At 43.3% G+C, this 19,928-nt stretch overlaps 1 protein-coding gene across 4 annotated transcripts in view; it reads left to right on the top strand.

Moving 5' to 3' along the window:
- Window positions 1-19,928, top strand: part of ACIN1 (apoptotic chromatin condensation inducer 1) — a 1,432,530-nt gene that overhangs the window by 673,887 nt on the left and 738,715 nt on the right. For all 4 annotated transcript variants that reach the window (XR_013594955.1, XR_013594954.1, XM_078644895.1 and 1 more), the window contains exons 6-7: window positions 1,286-11,746; window positions 18,245-19,273. Coding sequence is in view for 2 of the 4 variants with exons in the window: in XM_078644895.1 (XP_078501021.1) it covers window positions 1,286-11,746; window positions 18,245-19,273 (11,490 nt within the window). In the remaining 2 variants the exon portion in view is untranslated. The remainder of the gene's footprint in view (window positions 1-1,285; window positions 11,747-18,244; window positions 19,274-19,928) is intronic.

Below are 19,928 nucleotides of genomic sequence, written 5' to 3'. Positions count from 1 at the left end.
ATTTACATTTATGACACCTGTCATTATGCTAGTTCTAAGGAAGCCACATAGCCTACCTTCATGTGTTCTGCAAACATTACAAATTGGATGCTCAATATAATATTAGTGAACAGTTCAGAAAGGGTATACTAAGATTTTCATTTAATTTGTTTTCACAGATGTAGTGCTTATATTTCTTATATGTTACATATACTTATAAACCTTGTCCTCATAGAGGTAAAAATAAGAAAAGCTTTTTCGCTGTGGTTACTCATCCTTCATCTACTTCAGTCATTTGGCCTTCTTTCCATGTTCTCTTGTGTTCTAGAAATAATACTTGTCCATTCGTAGGAGAAATGTGGACTGAGGTCAAGAAGTGTTATGTGTTAGGCGTGAGTCTACATGTGTATCAAATTCCTTACTCTGAATATTCTGAACTAAGGCTTGCTACCTCTAGAACTACTTTGTATCTGCTCTCTTTTAGTATCCAAAGCTTTAGACATCCTATACATATGATCCAGGGGTTGAAAAGCTTAGTACAAAAGTCATTACAGTGGGAACCTTTTCTTTCTAAATATGAAGATAAAATAAACTGAATTACCAAAAGCTGACTCGGCTTTCCTGGTCTGGTCATATTTGAAACTCTTTTTGTCTGCAATTTTTAGTGCACCTACATTGATGTCTGCCAGTGAGACATTCCTTATTTGTGATAAACGAGGCTGAATATCAAAATGTTGTGTAGTCACAATAGCTAGTGTTGTACAGAAGGGGTGGTAACCCGTTAACTGTGCCTATGGGAAAGAAGATGCAACAGAAGGGTTGTGCTATGTTTTGCGGTGATATCTGTCGACTGTGCCAGAGGATAGGGAATGTAATCTGTGGACTAAGTTTAAGAATTAAAATGAGAGAAAAAAGACATTTCATATGAAGGGTGTTTCTTGTGGGGAAGGGTATGTGTTTGGTGGCAGTGCAGGTAATGGGGAGGGGATTGTATTGCGCGTAGGAAGAACATTGCAGTGCTACAAGAGACAGTATATTGCAGTGGTGTAGAAGGGCAAATGTCTGGTTATGGAATTGGAGGCAAAGTGTTTTACCATTGTGCGTGAAGAGTGTTGTGCTGTGTATTACTGTCAGAAGGGACATCATTTGTTGTGGTACTGGACATTGAGTCACCATTAGTGGTGCAAGAGGGGACATTGCAGATGAAGGAACTGGGTAGAGTTTTGTGGTGTCTGCAAAAATGAAAACATTTTTGGTTCTGAAGGAATTTATTAACCTCATTAACATTGTTGATTTCCTATGATAGACCCAAATGGCGATATCCTTGTCAGTGGTTCCGGTAGCTGCGGATGAAGGCTGTGGAGATGCCTCTCGAGTATGCATGTCACCCATGGAACTTCCCTTTGACTGTGACAAGTCAGCTGATGATGAAGAGAAAAGGTTAACACTGAGGTCTGTGGAGGAGACATGTAAGAAGGTGATCAAGAAAGCACCCAAACCGAAGAGCAAAACGGCCTCTAAAGAATTAATGAAGGGAAGGCAGGGATCTCTGAGGCATCAGAGGTCACAGTCACCCCCAGAACTTTCTCAGGGCAGCTCTGAAGGCTCTTCCCTGGAGGTGGAGGAGATCCCTAAAGTGGAGGAGAGAGTCCCCCCTTTGCTGTCATTAGAAGGACTTGGCAGCCACCATTTGCCTGCATTTGAAAAAACTCAAGGACACCTCTCTTCATCATCCCAGAGAGGGGGCAAGTCACTGAAAAGAAGGCAGCGCCCTCCCAGGCGGGACTCAACCTGGATCCAGCATGCCATCACTTTGGGGAATGGTTCAAGCCAACCAATTCTCACGACTATGAGAATAGGAGACAAATCTACGATGACAGCTGATTCTGTAGGACTGAAGGTATTGCAGGTAGGGCAGCACACCCTTGCACCTGTGAAAGCTGGAGTTTATCGCTCCCCGACAAATGACAAGGCAGAAAGCCAACACGTGCAATTGCTTGAGACAAAGTACCCAATGAATGAAGCAGGGGACCTGCACAGACCAGCAAAAGAGAAGATTGGTTTCTTGTTTTCAAGACTGCCACAGAATGTGACTCAGTATGCTGAGAGAGAGAGCACACCACCGATAGACAAAGTGGGGGTCAAATTCACGAGACTGAGAGAGAACTCACCTGCCCCTGACAAGTTTGAAGTCCAAACATCCACACTTGAAAAGATAAATGTTCAAGACGCAACCAAAACGGAGAGAATAGGAGTGAAATTTACACGTCTCAAAGAAGAGACTCCTGCAACTACATGTAGCATTGGTCAACAGAAACCCATATCACTAAAAACTGATGGTCTCTATACAGAGAAGTTAACAATAAAGTTGTCTAAAGGAAGGCGGACTTCAAACTCCCCAAAGAAAGTGGGAGACCATCTTCCCTCGGTTGAGACCATAAGGCAACACAACACATCCATTGAGGAAGGCGAAGATAGCTGTCACAACCCAGCACTGGAGAAAGCAGGCTCAACCTTAACTCGATTAAGCCAATCATTACTATCATCTGTCAAGACTGAAGTCAGATATGTACCAAAGCTAGAGAATGCGGAGTACCAAAACCCTTCGACTAAAGATTGCACCAAGAGGCAGCATACACTTTCATCTGAAAAAGTAGGGGTGGCCTTTTCAAGAGTGAGGCGATCTGCATCTCTCTCAGAAATGGAATCCCATAACACGTCTTCTGGGGAGCCACTAGAATCTCAACAAACACCCAAAGTAGACACAGTGACTGTAAGGTTATCGAGAGTGAGAAAAGCGACTTCTCTCATAACAGTAGCAACCCAAAATAAGTCCCATTTAGAGGAGACTGATAAGGAAGATAAAACGACTGAAGAAAACGTCAGAATAACATTCTCAGGGGTGAATAATGTTCCCCACTCACCTGAGAGGAAACAGGTTCACAGAAAGTTAACACCTAAGAAGGCAGAAGTTCAAAGACTGGTTGTGCTGGAAGAAGCAGAAAGAGGGCATCAATCGGCAGCCAAGAAATTAGCACCACATTTATCAAGAGTGACAAAATCATTGCCAGGCATAGAAAAGACACTAAGCAAATGTACATCAGTAGTGGTAAAGGCAGAACACCCCAACATCTCAGTTCAGGGACTACCAAGCAGTTGTCAAATGCTTGCACCAGGAAGAATAGGATTAAAATTGTCAATTGCGACTGAGCCCTCTTCAGAGATGACACAGAGCCAAAGCTCTTTATTACTGGAGAACTGTGAAGGCCAACAGACCCCTAAATCAGAGGCAATGCGTTCGCCTGAAAGACCATTGTGTGTAAAGACCAGCAGAAGGTGTTCACACAAACGTGAAACTGTAGGGGAACAGTACAAACACACAGGCAAGAGGTCAAGAAGACTGTGTTCTGCAACACCAGATAAGTCAAGATCGATACACAGGTCTGTAGTTACAGTAGTCCAATGTTCCCCACCTCTGAAAAATGGAGACGATGCACACACATCGATATCAGAGCAGGTAGGCGCTCAGTCACCAATGTCATCCTCCTCAATGTTAAAGGAAGGCGAAGTGTCTTTAATGACAAAAACACAGAGGAAGCACCTTCTAACACAAGAAACAGTTGAAGGTCAATGCTCAACCTCAATGGGGAATTTGGAGAAGCTACATCCTCTAACTCCTAAAAAGAGGAATAGCTCTCCCAGAGTCAAAAACTTCAAGAAGAAGGTTGAAGAAATGTCAAAAAGTAGATATCGCTCACTATCATCTGAAGAGACAAGAAAACAGCAGTTGGGCAAGCAAGAATGCTTGGAGGATAAGCATGTATTCACAACTCCGTCAAGAAGAAGGTCTTCCCAAAGATCATGCTCCCCCTTGTCAGAGAAGGGTGATGGGCAACAGGTCTCAATATTGAAGAAGGAAGAATGGAAGCAATCTTCATCGGACCATGAAAAGGCTGAAAGGAAGTCACTAAGAGGCAGGCATCCCACTCCTATCCCCGAGGACTCAAAGGGCCAATCAACTTTCCTGTTGCATGAGCCAGATTTACAGGTATTGCAGGATTGGAAAGCAGAGGTACAAGATGAAATTGTCACAGAAAAGGTTAATAACCTGGAATTGCTTGGCCAAGAACAGGAACAGGGCAGGGGCAAGGATTCAGGAAAAACCCATTCCAGAGGAAGACAATTCACATCTTGCATAGAGAAAGTGGGAGAAGATTTAGACACCAAAAGGCACCCCGTCCCTATACCTGAGAAGGCAGAAAATCAGTTGGCCTCCACACTGAAGGAGGCACTAAGCGAATATGTCCCCACACCTGGGACTTCAGAGAAGCAACAATTATCAACACCAATTCAGTCAAAGAGTACATCTACAACATCCGCAAAAACAAGGTCATCAAGTAAGAGGCGTTATTCACTTCGTCTGCAGAAAGAAAACGCAAAGTCACTGTGCCAGCATACATTATTGGAAGAGATGAGTGGGAAATCACTCATGGGAAGATCACCTTCACCCAGAGAAGAGGAAGGCAAGTGGCAAAACAAGCACTCTCTAGAGATAGAAGGTATCCCAGACACTGCAAGCCTGTCTGGTCTAACATCTGGAAATGCAAGTGAGGGAGAACAAACAGTGGACCCTCTTAAACACGGACTAGAAGTTACAAGAAAGTCTTCAGTTGATTCACGAAGCGTCTTCTTACCCTTGGAGTTCACTGGTATGTCATTGTCTGTGCCAGGGAAAATGGAGGCATTGGATTCCACCACTGACAAACCTGTTGACCTACTAGACAAAATGGGAAGTCTGCCCTTTATTGGGCAGGAAAGGGGCTTTTGCTTATCCCCTTCTCAAACCGAGAATGTGGACAAAACAGGCTTGTTGGTACAGAAGACAGAGGAGTATGTTCAGCTTATGGTTCAGGCAAAAGATATTCATCTAAATGCCATACCACATCTCGAGACTAAGAATCTGAATTGCCCCACAATGGAAGAAAAAGAGAGCATAATCATAGTCGAGGGGGACAAATCTCCAGTGCTGCCTTTGGAAGCGGAGGCAATAGGCCCACATGTGCCTATGAAACAAATGACTGAGGTCCAGTTTTCTCTGCCAGAGAGGACTACGATTCATCCTCCAATACCACTGGAGTGTTTAGAAGTGCTACCCTTACCAGTCCTGGAGCAAGCTACAATCCAGCAGTTGTCTTCGCTGAAGAAGATAGAGATCAAACCCTCAACCATTTTGGAAGAAGTGGAGGTCAATCCTTCACAAATGATCCATCCTGAGGCAACATTTGAGAAGACAGAGGTCAATTCATCTCAAAGACTTGAAAGTATGAAGGGCCATTGTTCATTTGCTCTGGAGAAGATGGAAAATCATCCACCTAATGAGCTGAGAAAGAGAAAAATCCACACTTCACCTTTGTCAGAGAAGCTTGAGATGCAGCACTCTCCCACACTGGAGAAGGCTGAGATATACTCCATGCCTGTTACAAAACATATAGCTGCCCATCCTTCACAAGAAATGGACCTGATGGAGCAGCCCTCATCTGTGCTTGAGAAAGCAGCTGTTCATCCCTCACTGAGACTGGAAAATACTGGGGTCCATTCTATGGCAAATCTACAGAATATTGTTGAATTTTCACCTATGTTAGAAAAGAAGAAACCCCATTCATCATTGATATTGGAGGAAGTAAAGGTGCGACCTCTTCCTATAATAGAAAAGATTGTGGTCAGTCCATTACAAATTATAGAAAGTAGTGAGGTCTATCACTCTCCTGTGCTTGAGAAAAAAGAGAGTGATACTTTGATGGTCCTAGATAATACTGTGGCTGCCTCATCACCTGTGACAGAGAAGGCAGTTGTACCTCCGTTACCCATTTTTGTAAAGAGGGGTCATCCATCATTAATGTTTGAGAAGACTGAAGTAACTTCCTCCAGCATGCTGGAGAAGACGGTGGTCCAACCCTCACCTGTATTGCAAAATAAGGCAGTGCTGTCACAACTTGTTATGGGGAAGACAGAAGTCCAAAATGTACCCTTATTGAAGAAAATGACTGCCTTGTCATCAGATATGCTAGAAACGGACTTTGTCCAGCCCCCTCTTTTGTTGGAGAATGCAGCAGTTCAGCGCTTACCCACACTGGAAATAACATCAGACATACCATCACCTTTGTTGGAGAGGTTTATAGTCAAACCTCCACCCATGTTGGAAAAAGATGATATGCAGCTACCACTTGTGTTAGAGAACACAAGGAGCAAGTCCTCACCCATGTTAGATCAGACAGTTGTTCATGCCTCACCAGTGCTACAAGAGACAATGGTCCAACCATCACCTTCCCTGGAAATGTCCTTACCTATGTTGGAAATAACCAACGTCCAGCCATCCACAGCGTTAGAAAGTACAGTAGTGCAGTCTTCACCCATTTTGGGAAAGACAGCTGACCAATTATCACTATTGGACAAGGTAGCAGTCCTTATGTCACCAATATTAAAAGATACAAGTGCAAATACCTCACCTATGGAAAGTATTACAACACTGCCCTTATCTGTGTTGAATAAAAATGTGCCTCAACCCTCATCTATGTTGCAAAAGCTTGTAGTACAACCCTCACACATTTTAGATAAGCACCCACCTCTCTTGAAGTCAGCAGAACCCTCGCTTGCGTTACAGATGAAAACACCCCAATCCTCTCCCATGTTGGACAAAATGTCAGTCCAAACTTCACCTATGTTGGAGAAGACAATGGAACAGTCCTCACTTAGGTTACAGAAAATGGCAAACCAACCTTCTTTTATGTTGGAGAGCACAGCAGTCCATGCTTCAAACATATGTGAAAAAAACATGTTTCGGTCTTTACCCTTGCTGGAACAGGCAACTGACCAACTGCTACCTATTTTTGACAACGCGGAGGCTCAGTCCTCACCAATGTTGGAGAAGACATTTGTCCAGCACTCACACACTTCCGAAATGTCAGCTGTCCAGCCCTTGTTGGAGAAGACAGTGGTCCAACTGTCACCAGTTTTTAAAAAGGAAGTGCAACCGTCAACAATGATGGAGCAGACAGTTGTCCAATCCATACCTCTGGTACAGAAGACAATAGTGGAACACATAAGCCTATCGGAGAAAACCGCTTGCCAGCCTTCAGCCTTGCTGGATAGCACACAAGACCAGCACATGTTGGAGAACAAAGCAGTACATCAATTATCTGGGCTTGAAAGGACCACAACCAACCCCTCAACCATATTAGAGGATAAGTTGGAGGAACCAACTCCTTTTGAGCCAGACCACCCCTTACCCGATTTGGAAAAAATAGCAGTCCAACCTTCACCCATGTTGGGAAAAATAGCAGTTCAAAAATCATCCATGTTGCAGAAAGAAGCAGTTCATATGTTGCAACAACTTCCCTTGTTGGAGAAAGAGTCAGGCCAACCCTCATCTGCTTTGGGCAAGCAGGTGGTGAAATCCTCAGATATGTTAGACGGAATTGCAGTTCAACCCTTACCTGACTTGGAGAAAAAAGTTGAGTGCTCAAGGATTCAACCGTTGATTGGGTTAGAAAGGACAGCATTTGAAGCTTCACCTACTTTGCAAAAGATGACTTTCCAATTTCCACTTGTATTTCAGAAGGCAGTGGTCGAACCCTCATCAGTCATTGAAAAAATAGTTGTCCAGCCTTCACTGATGTTGGACAAAACAGCTAACCAGCATTCACCCATAATGGATAGAAGAGAGGACCAGCCTATGTTGGATAATAAAGTGGTCCATCATTTACATGTGCTTGAAAAGAAAATAACCAAACCCTCAACCATATCGGAAGATAAAGTGTTAGACCCATCGCATGTGTTGCTAATGGTGGCAGGCCATCCCCTACTCCAGTTGGAGAAGACACTTGTCCAAGCTTCACCCATGCTGCAGAAGGAGGAGATCCAATCTTTAGCAACTGTGAAAAAGCCAGAACTGCAAACTTTACCTGTGTTGGAAAAGATAGAAGTCCAATCATTTCCCTTGTTGGAAAAAACAAAAACAACTGTTCAACCATCATCCATGGCCCTTACCTCCACCATAGAGAATGTAGAAGTCCAGCTGAGCCAACAACAACCCTTGATGGAGAAAGAGGAAGGCCTACCCTCATCTGCTTTGGAGAAGCAGGTGGTCAAATCTTCACATATGTTTGAAAAGATGGCAGTTCAACCCTTAACCATGATGGAGAATAAAGAATTTGAATTTTCAGGGCTTCAGACACCACTTGTGTTGGGAAAGACAGCAGTTCAAGCCTCATCAATGTTTGAAAATCCTCAATCCCCACTTGTAGTTGAGAAGGCATTGGTTAATCTCCCCCCTGTGGCGGAAAAAATGGTCAACCAGCCTTCACCGGTGTTGGGAAAGAGAACTAATCTACCATCATCTGCGTTGGAGAGCATTTCTAACCAGCCTTCATCTGGGTTGGAGGAAATAATTCAGCCCTCACTTGTGTTGGCGAATGAGGGGGTCCAAACTTCATCCATGTTTGAAAAGACAATAATGTTGGAGAAGACAGCAGCCCCAACCGTATTAGAAAAGAATGCTGGCCAGCATCTACCTTTGTTAGGTGGACAGCAGTTTTCTTCACCATTGCATGTGTTACAGAAAAGTGCTGTCCATCTCCCGCCTGCATTGGAAAAGGGAGCCCAGCCATTAGCTATATTGGAAATGACTGCTTTACAACCATCAACCCTTATGGAGCAAAAGGAAGTCCAATTTTCACCCATGTTTGACAAGACAGTGGTACTAACATCAACTTTGTTGGACAATGTTGCGCAGCACTCACATGTGTTGGAGAAGGCTGTATTACTTGCGCCTATTTTGGAAAAGGTAGAAGTTCACTCCTCACCAGTTATGGGGGAGACTATTTTGCAACCATCACCTGTGCTGGAGAAAAGTGCTATCCAGTCCTCAGTTATATTGGAGAAAAGGGTAGATCAGCTCCCACCTGTGTGGAAGCAAATTGCTCTCTCGCCTTCACTTGTATCAGAGAGGGCAGCAGTCAAACCACCATTCAAGTTGGAGAAAAATCCTGCCTCACCCTCGCCTTTGGTGAAGACTACTTTTCCACCCTCTCCCATGTTGGAAAACACAGCAATCCAACCTACTGCTGACAAACATGTGCATCTGTTGGAAAAGACAGAAGGTAAAACCTTATCTCTCCATTGTCTACCAGTTTTGGAGTCAGCAGATGATCATTCTGAAGTGGGAAAGGAAGCAGGCCAGCCATTTTGCAATTCAAAGAATGCTTTATTGGAGTTAGAGATCACAGACCTGTCATTACCTATCCCAGATAGGGCAAACGTGCAAACCTTGTCCATTGTGGAAAATGCAGCAATCCAGTCGCCACTTGTGCTGGAGGCGATTTCAAGCAAAACAGCAGTGTTGGCAAAAACTGAAGCTGCACCGTCTACCGTTTTGGAAAAAACAGCACCAACCTTGTCTGATTTGGAAATGGCTATGAGCCAAACTTGGCACAGTTTGCAGAAGACTGTAACCCACCTGCCATTGTTGTTAATGAATTCTATATCACCAGTTTTAGATCAAAAGCTGAAATGTATGGCAATATTGGAGAAGAAAGAGACCCATTCTGTGATGGAGAAGCAGGTTCATCCCTCACCTGTGTTGGAGCATGACAGGCTACAACCTTTCATTTCTTTAGAGGACACAGTTCTGCAAAATGCACCTGTATTAAATGAGACAGGGTCATATTCCTCTCCATTGTTGGAAAAGACTACAACCCAACCATTGCACAAGCTTGAGAATATGACAGCCTATTCTGTAAATGCTTTACAAAAGTTGAGCGACCAACCCCTGTGTATGATGGAGAAGATTGCTGCCAAACTCGACCCCATGTTGGAGACCACCACAGCTAATAAAAAGGAGGTCCAATCCATGCCCATGTTGGAGAACTCACAGTTTCAACTGCCACCTGTGTTGTCTAATATGGTGCCTGTAGAGGATGAAATGGAGGCCCACATCACATCAGCTTTACTGAAGATGGAGGACTTTCCCTTGCCTCTAGTGGAAAAGACTGATGGCCAGCTCACATCCTTGCTGGAAGGAGTGAGACAAACCATGCCTGCTGTGAAGACAACGCCCCAATCCATATCCTTGATGGAAAAGATTGCAGGCCAACATACAACTGTTTTAGAGAACACAGTAGCCAAACAAACACACTTAGTGGAGAAGACAGCAAGCCAACCCTTGCCATCAGAAGAAAAGACAGTGTCCGAGTCTGTACCCATGCTGAAGAGGATGGCAGCCCAAATTGCATCATCTCTTGCCAACCCATCAGTCTCAACTGTGCTTGAGAATAAAGCCTCCAATCCTATACCCAGGTTGTCAAATTTATCAGAGAATTCAATTTTGCAGAAAACCAAACAAACATGCTTGCCAATATTGGACAGGACTGAGCTCCATCATTCAGTTTTGTTAGAGAATGAGATGCCCCAGCCAGTGCCTGTGTTTAAGTCAAGGGCATCCCATCCCTCTCAATTATTTGAGAATATAGCTGTCCAACAATCATCACTGTTTGGGAAAATGGGAGCTGCGCTGTCATGTGGGTTGGAGAAGAATTCAAGCCAGCACTTAAACATTAAAATGCAAGAAATAACTCAACCTATATCGATGTCTGAAAATACTGCACCTTACCCTGCACCTATCTGTAAGAAGACTGAGGCCTATTCATTGCCACTGGTGGGCAACAATGAGGTGCTTTCCTCATTTTCACCTTTGCTTGATACAAGATCACCAGCTGATAAAAAACATTTGCTTTTGTTGGAAACGCCAAAAATAATGTTGTCATGGAGTCAACATGTGCCTACATCAGATATGGTCATAGATCATCATTCTGAAACATTTAAGAAATTGGAGGACCAGACTTTTACTCAAGCAGAGAAGGAAGATCCCATACCCAGTGTGAAATGTATCCCAGAATTTCAGTCTCCCATAAATAAAAATGATTTTGAGGTGTACAGCCAAGAAGCACATATAAGCTCCCAGCACACAAGAGAAGCTATAAGACTGGAGTCCCCAAAAAACAAAATTGATCAAATGCAAGTGAACAATGAAAGTCAAAATCAGCTTGTCCATTCTGAGGATCAATATGGAATATGCCTTTCAAACCTAAAGAACAGTAGTGAGACTGAGCATCTGGCCAGCGAAGGTGCCAAGTCAACCCAGAAAGTTGAGTTCACACCAACAGATTTGTCAGAGTCTTCAGCAACAGATAGGCACGATCCTATGTGTACGACAAATTCTTCAGCCAAAGTCTTAAACTACACTGGCCAACTACAGACAGAATGTGAGGAGGAAAGAGAATTTTCATTTGTACAATCTACACACCAGCATCTTCTGCCTCCTTCCATACCACTTCTCATGAAAAGCCCGTCTCCCCCAAGAAGACTCCATGAACATCGATGGAGCTCCTCCTCATCCTCCTCCAGCTCCTCAGACACTTCCTCCAGGTCAAGCTCTAGATCCTCAAGTTCAAGAGCCTCCAGCTCCAGAACAAAGTCATCCCACAAATACAAGACCAGTTCTAGCTCTGGATCCAACAGATCAAGGAAATGCAGGCGATCAGAGTCTAGTGCCTCCTTTGAATCTGGATCACAACTCTACTCTACATCAGATTCCTCTTCCAGGTCAGAGGCCTACTCCAAGTCAAGGACACACTGCAGGATAAGGTCTCGCAGAAAGTCAAGCTCCCGCTCCAGTTCTGCATCCAGCAGCAGTTCCAGGAGCACCGAAATGGTAAGATCACATTCCTGTCTCTCTTATGTAGATCTGCCAAGCATTTCCTATGTCCCCACACGCACATGCCATTATGTCACTGTCACTCACCAGTCCCACTATACAGATTTACATTCACTTCATCATACACACCTTCCAATATTCCTCTGTTTTCTTTCCCTCTTGCTTGTCACTGCAGATCCAATCTTTGCAGTACTTACTTATTTCTGAGAAAACTGGTCCAGCGATGAACATCTTTGGAGAAGAAAATATGAAATCCTTTCCCATGTTGGAGAAGCCTTATGCTCCAATTTCCTTTGTAATAAAAAAAAGAACACAACCCATCTTAACTCGAGTTACACTATTACCTGTTCAGAGAAGAACATAGCTTAAAACGTCCATGATTATGAGAAAACCTGTACCCAAGCATTATCACTGTTGGATAAAACACAACTCCAACCGTTACTCTTGTTTGAAGACTAAGTTGCAGTAAGACTTGATAGAAAACATACAGTGTTTAGGAAGAAAGAGCATCAACCGCCACCAAGATCTTAGAAGTTCAAGGACCAATATTTGCCCATGTTAGAGAATATTCATCCTTGTTAGAGTAGACAAAGACTTGACATTCCCTCATGTTTTGATATGAAAGTGGTCAAGTCTTTGCTTGTGTTGGATAAGACAGAGACTCAACCTTTACACTTGCTAGAAAAGATGGAATCCCAACCTTTGCCAGTGTTTGAAAAGGCAGAGGCCACCACCTTGCCAGAGCTGAATCAGGCCAATACCAGAGGATTCAGGTGGGGGACAAGGTATCGGTGGTGGGAAATCTGACGTGCGGAGTCCCTCAGGGCTCTGCACTGTCCCCACTCCTATTCAACTTGTACCTACAACCATTGATCAATTCCCTGGCAAAGATGGGGTGTCGGGTATTTAACTATGCTGACGACACCCAGCTGTTGCTGAGTATAGATAATACAGTGCCGGCTCAGACCCATGCGCATGATGTTCTGAGATATACAGTCAGTTGGATGACCTCGAATCTTCTAAAGATTAATCCAGAAAAAACAGAGTTTTTAGTGGTCTCGTCCATATGCTCACCATGGAGTGACCTGTATTGGCCTCATGAACTAGGTCCCACTCCTATACCAGCTGACAAAGTGAAAAGTTTGGGTATTAGGATTGACTGCGAACTGTCAATGGTCAGTCAGATTTCCTCTGTAGTAGGGACCTGTATTGGCCTAATTAGACAGCTACGCAAACTAGTGCCCCTTCTTTCCCGGTCCATTCTTCGCACAGTAGTTTCTGCTACAATAATCTCGAGGCTGGACTACGGGAATGCGCTCTATCTGGGTCTGCCAAAAATCTTGACCAATAGACTGCAGGTGGTCCTAAATGACGCTGCACGGCTTATTTTCAGATTTAAGATCTCATGCTTCCCCGCTGCTACAGAGCCTTCATTGGCTGCCTATTAGGCAAAGGTCTGATTTTAAAAACTTATGTATAGCCCATAAGGCAATCTATGGGCAAGCACCTGCCTATATTAAGCAACGGTTGGAGGTGTACAAACCTGAACGAAGACTTAGGTCCTCAGATGCACAGCTGCTCGCCTGTCCCCGGTTCAGACTGGCTACAAAAGGCGGAAGATCTTTCTCTGTTCTGATACCAATAATTTGGAACAAACTTCCGGAGGCCCTCCGTAAAGAAGGCAATCTTCTCCGCTTTAGGAAAATCCTAAAAACAACTCTTTTCAGAGAGGCATGGAGCCCAGTCTAGCCTACTTTGGTATTGCCTCCATTCTGATAAACTAGTAGTTGTGCTTTCTCGGTCATAAGCGCCTTGAGACCTGCCGATGAGTTGGCGCTATATAAGCCGGAAATAAAAAAAAAAAAAAAAAAAAAATACCTCATCCATTTTCAGTACCTTTAGAAGTGCAGTTTCTGAATGGAAATGGGCTTATGTGGATGGGTGTTTCTATGTGTATGTCCCTCCCGAAACCCCCTCCCTAATGCCCCCAAAACGCTCCTTACTCCTTCTTTACCACTGCCCATTTAGTAGTAAATATTCTTCTTTTTTAGCCACTCCCCTAGGTTCCTCACATATTTACTAATAAAACCTATGCTTTCATGTATGGAGACCTACGCAACGTGGTGGAGAACTCTGCCTAGAAAAGATAAGGCGTAGGTCTCTGCATGTAGGTTTGTAAATAGTTATGTAGTACAAGTCTAGTAGTACTGTAGCACTAATAAATGTACGTCAAAGGGCAGTTTGTGAATAGTCATTTTAATGCTTAATTATTTTTTTTAGGAAATATTAAAGTCAAAAGCACTAAAATCTGTTTTAGATAAAATCGAGAAGCATTCAGTGCTTATTTCAGAAAGTATGGGTATAACCATGGCATGCTTACTGATGAAGAACTCCACCATAGTAGAAAAGATTGAGAAGATCAATAAACTAGCGATCTACCTTTGGTCTTTTCTAACATAGCTCAAGGCCTAGATATAGAAGTGCTGGGAAAGACTAAAAAGAAACTTTCAACAGTGCAGATGAGATCAATATCTCATGCTTGCTTATGTTGAACAGCAAGGCGAATCCTTCGCTCACATTTAAGGGCATTCCAGTTCAATCCTTGCCATCACCAGTGTTGGAGAACATAGATGTCCCACTCCTGCCTGTGTTGAAGAAGATTGTCATTCATCCCTTTTCTTTGTTGGGACAAATGAGTTACACAACTCTTGCAAGAAAGAATCAATGCCCAAAACATAAACATATTGAAGACCAAGGCTTATCATAGTCCAGGGCTAAATACTAAATGACAAATCTCATCTATGTTTAAGAACACTCAAGTCAATATTCTGATGAAGACTGATGCACCACTCTTCCTTGAGTTGGAGACATTTGATATCCAGTTCTAATGACCTACCTCTGAATGTATTGGCAAACACTGTTTTCATTGCATGTATAGAAGAAGGCTGTAGTCCACCCTTCTTTTGTATTAAAAAGCCCCCACTAATGCCTATCCCGTGCCTGTATTGGAGAAAACCAATACCCAGATTGTGCCTTTGTTTGAGATACTGGCAACTCAGTTCTCTCCAATAATGGAGAATGAAGATAACCAGCATGTACCAGTGTTTAAAAAAATGAGTGTGCCCATTCCAAGCCTGTGTTAGGAAAAACTGCCACTCAAAGCAAGCTTGTATGGATAACATTAAAATCCAGTGTCCACATGTCTTAAATATGACAGAAGCCCAAAGATTTCCCACCATAGAGAGGACAAGGTTCAATGTACCTTCACAATGGATAAGACTGTGGCCCATCTGGCACCTCCCTTGGAGAAGACAAAGTACTATACTTACTTTTAGAAAGACTGAGGAAGAATGCTTGTCCTACTTGGCCAAGGAAAAAGGCCCCAGCACTGACCTAAATATATATTTTTAAATATTTATATATTTATTTAGAAGAACATAGATTTCCAGCGTTCACCGATTTAGGAATGACCAGAGCCAAAATAATACGTGAGTGAAACACCAGGAGCAAAAAATATGGGAGAAGACAGATCCCCGGTACTGTCCCATGTTGAACACCAAGATGCAATATTTGGCCTGTTTGGAAAAGTCCAAGGCCAAAGTGATGTCAGAGAATACTGAGATACAAACTTTGCCTGTCTTAGGTGCAACTGAGTACCATCTGTCACCTGACAATATTGAAGCCTAATCTCTCCCTGTTTTGGGGGAATCTGAGGCTAGTCACAAGCCAGTGATCAAGAAGATTAAGGCCCATGGTGCACCTGCATTGAAGACAACCAGTGCCCAACAGTTAGCTGTGTTACAGAGCTCAGAGACTCAACACTTGGTCCTATTCAACACGACTGGGATAAGATACTTATCCACATGAGAGAGCACAAAAAAAGCCACTCACCATCATTGGATGATAATTAAACCCATTGCTTGCATGTGCTAAAGATTAGCTTTGATGTTTCAATTAGTGTTGAAGAAAACCTTAATCCACCGCTTCAGAGTTTTAGTAGAAAGTGGTCTAACCATCATCTGTTTTGAAGAAGGTGAAAATTCAACCCTTGTTAATGTTGGAGATGAGCATGATCCAGTCTCTTCCAAAATGTTATCATTCATCCATGATCGAAAACACAGAGACCAACATTTGCTAGTTTTGAGAAATTCTGACACTAAGTGCTCCTTGTTGAAGAGCACTGAATCCTAAAAGACTGTCCTCGCTCATGAAGACTAAGGCTCCATGTCCGTCCGAAAAACATGACTCATTCATTTTGGAAAAGATGGAAGTTCCTGCTTGTGCTGGAGAAGACCTGTTCTGAAGAATAACATGACACAAAGAGGTTAGTACAGAACAGCACCCATACCTTATCTAAATTGACGAAGGCTGTTATTCATCATGTAGCAGAGCTAGTGAAAAACAGACTGCAAGGAATAATGGTGTCTCCTTTGTTGATGAAAACAGAAATCCAAGCTTTTCCCTTTTAGGGAATACCCAGGCTAAATATTTATTGTTGTAGACAGAAACTTGCATCTTCACTTTGTTGTAGAAGTCTGGGGCACCACTTCTTGGAGAAAACCATTACCAAACCCTTGCGCTTACTGGAGCGGCCAGGGGGTTCAGTGCTCGTAGATGTCCAGTCACCAGAGGAAGATTGATGCTCAGATCTTGCCCACATTGAAATTGTAGGCCAAAATACTGCTTGCGTTGATGAAGGCACTGTCCCAATTCTAAACCACGTTTAAGCAAAAAAGGAGGTTCGGCTCCTACAAGTATTGGAGGCAACCAGAGGTCCAGCTATTGTTTATGCATGATATCAGTTAGTTGCTCCCCTTATTTATGGTGGATAATACTGCTACCTAATCATCACCTGTGCGGGAGAAGACTGAAAATCATATATTTCTTGTGTTATTAGAGGTAGGGCTCAACCTGTACCTGTAATGGAAAACAGACCTCCAGTGCTGTTCTGTGTTGGGGAATGCAGAGTACAAGGGCTCATGCTCAAGCATGAGTCCTTGTACTCGGCAGTCAGTTATAATTAGAGGCTGACGGAAAATCCCCTGCACTCTCTTTGACTTAAGTTGGGGACAAGAGCCCAAGCATAGTGGACAGGTCAGAAAAGTGTCTTCGTAGGCTCGTACCTGCTCTGAAGCACAGACTCTAGATGAAGATAACAAGAAGCAAGTGTTGACCCTAAAAGTTGCCTTACAGTCTTGAAGTACAATGACAGTTAAAAGGCTTCAGGCCCCCATCCATGCCTAGTCCTCTGCAAACAGAACAAGCATGAAATGCAACCCATAACATATTCACATAATGCCACTTAAAATCAGATTGGAGCCTAAAATAATCCCACAATGGCCAGGTCACACCTTGTGACATATCAAAGACTCCAGCTAAAAGAATATATTTACGATCTAACATATGTTGCAGTATTTTAAGCCAAAGAGATAACCAGTACTGGGTAACCCGGTGCAACCCACTGTCCTCTCAGCCTCTGCCATGAATCTCTTATTCCCCCTTCTGAAGCTTACCAGGCTGGGGATGCACCAGCACGCCTCATTCTCCTCCAGTCTTAAGACACATCCCCCTGGTCCTGGCCCTCCACGTCTACTTCCTCTTATTAATATATAATAATAATAATCCACATTTGTAAAGCGTGAACAATCACCCGTAAGGGTCTCTAGGCGCTGGGGTCCGTCAGGAAGATTAAGCAAGCTATTGCTCAGAGTCACGTGGTGCTGGGCTAACCTGCCGCTGGAGCCGGGGATCGAATCGTGATCCCCAGATTCCAACGTCAGTCGCCCTGGCCGCCGTGCCACACCTCTCCCTATTCCAGGGGCATGTCTAGTTTTGAGTCCCCCTGCTGGTGTGGATCCTCCAGGTAAAGTTTGTCATGTTATGTGGCAAAGTCACGATCATCGCTAGGTTCTGGGTTCCAATCCCCTTCCAGAAGCAGAACCTTCAGGTTAGGAGCATATTCGCACTCACATGGTAGAAGCATGTCCAACACCGGATCACTTTTTCAATCCAGGCTGTGTAAAAAGTCTTGTTCAAAGTTATGGTTTTCCTCCAACCCCTCTTCCAGGTCTTGATCTCGCTCTATGTTACTATATTGCTAGAAGGCTCAGTCTTACTTCAACTTTCTCACTCCAGAGAGCCATCTCCATTCCCTACCTATTCATAGATAAGGTCTTGTTCCAAACTAAAGTCCCACTCTACATCAGATTCCAAATCACTATCCTGCTCCAATTCAAGTTCCAAATCACAATCCAACTCCAGGTCAGAACCTCGATTCATGACCAATTTCATATCACGGCCTCACTCCAAGTTACAGTTTCGAACAAGCTCATCATTCAGCAGCAGCTGCAGCAGTATGGTAAGTGCATGGCTCCTCCCATATTGGGTGTCTCTCATGCCATTATTGTTTTGTTATCCTTCCCATGTGACCCTCATCACAGTTCCTCAATCCCTCACAAACCTACCATTAATTATCCATCTCATATGTCCTTACAGATCACAGCTTCGAACCGCTCCCCTGTCTCCAAACAGACAGATGTTGAAGACTCTCCTGTTTTGCGGAAGAAATCTGTCTTGCATTTGCTAATATCCGAGAAGTCAGAAGCCCAAAATCTGAACATTTTGGAGGTTGTGGAGCTTCACTGTCTGCCTGCATTGGAAAAGACTAATACACCGCATTCATCTGTTACTGAAATGAACACTGTTGAGGAATCTTCCAACTTAGTGGCCCCACCGATGTCGAAAAAAACTAATTCTCAAAGCTTAACTGCAGTGGAGAAGACTGGAGTTACGGTTCCACCAATTTTGGAGAAGAATGAAGAGCAGTGTTGTTTGATCAAAAAGACGGTGGCCCCAATATCACCCCTGTTGGTAAAATCATTGCTTTCACCCATGATAGACAAAACTGAGGAGCAGTTGTTGCCTTTGTTGGAAAGCACTACAGTACAGCATTCACCTTCATTGAAAGAGGTAGAAGATCAACCACTGACCATGCTTCAGAAGAAGAGAACAGTTCAAGATTCACTTTTGTCAGAGATACCTAAATCCCAGGGCTCCTCCGGTGTTAAAATGGCACAGCGTCAGCACCCCCATACATTGGAGAAGGCTGCTCTCCAGCACTCTGTCAGAGTTGATAAGATTGAAGCCCAAAGCCTGCCAATGTTGAATAAAACCAAGGTCCAACACTTGCAATTGCTAGAGAAGATCGAAGCTCAACACTCAACCTTACTGAAAAAGATTGACGCTCAACGCACACTGGTGTTGGAAAAAATAGCTGTCCAGCAGTCACCTAAGATGAGGAAGTCAGATGGCCCACGTTCAACCCAGAAAGAAAAGACTGAAGTACAAAAGTCATCCCTGTTGGAGAAGACATTTGCTCAACACCCTCTCATTTTGGAGAAAACAGGATTGGTATCAGAAGGTAGCGAACACCAGTTGTTACTGGAGCACACTCTAGAGAGGTTGATGAGCAGTCAACAGCCTGCATCGGCAAATGTCCAGCACCCACAGCCACCCATGCTTAAGGTATGTGACTCAATCCCTTTACTGTGGAAAAACAGAAGGATGTCAGCCTCGGTTGTTATTTTATCCCAAACTAAAATATACAGGTCAAGAAGCTCAAATCCAGAGATGTTCTCACTGCACTAACACTACAAAGACAGCCAGAATGTCACAGCCCTCCATCCTCAAAAACGTGAAAAAGCAGGTACCTATTAAGATCATAGTCATAATTTCTTTATTCGATTTAAAAAATAAACCATAAAGACAATAAAAAGACATCATGGCTAAAATGCAAATTCATTGTACATAAATCACAATATAAGCCATAATAAAAAAAAAACTAGAGCAACATAACCAAACAATGAGGCAAATAAATAATATAATAATTCATAATATTAGTCTACGATCATCGTATTCCTTATTCTAAGCGCACTATTTAAAATCCAAGCTACCTGGTAACAAGTTCTAACATCCAGCAACATCTGAAAATATAATAGAGAAAAATCTGATTAACATATCAGCTTTAAAAACCCTTTACACAAGCGTGAATAAAAAGGACATATAAAAACAAAGTGCATAATATCTTGAACAGATACATCATCACACAGACACGGAATACTATCTGCCCCCTTAGCACAGCCCTTAAGAACTCGTAACAGGTTATACCTAAAATGGGTCA

The sequence above is a fragment of the Lissotriton helveticus genome, chromosome 5_1, assembly GCF_964261635.1.
Source record: "Lissotriton helveticus chromosome 5_1, aLisHel1.1, whole genome shotgun sequence".
Classification (NCBI taxonomy): Eukaryota; Metazoa; Chordata; class Amphibia; order Caudata; family Salamandridae; genus Lissotriton; species Lissotriton helveticus.
Note: the sequence above shows the minus strand (reverse complement) of the source record. Positions and strands in the feature narration are given on the sequence as shown.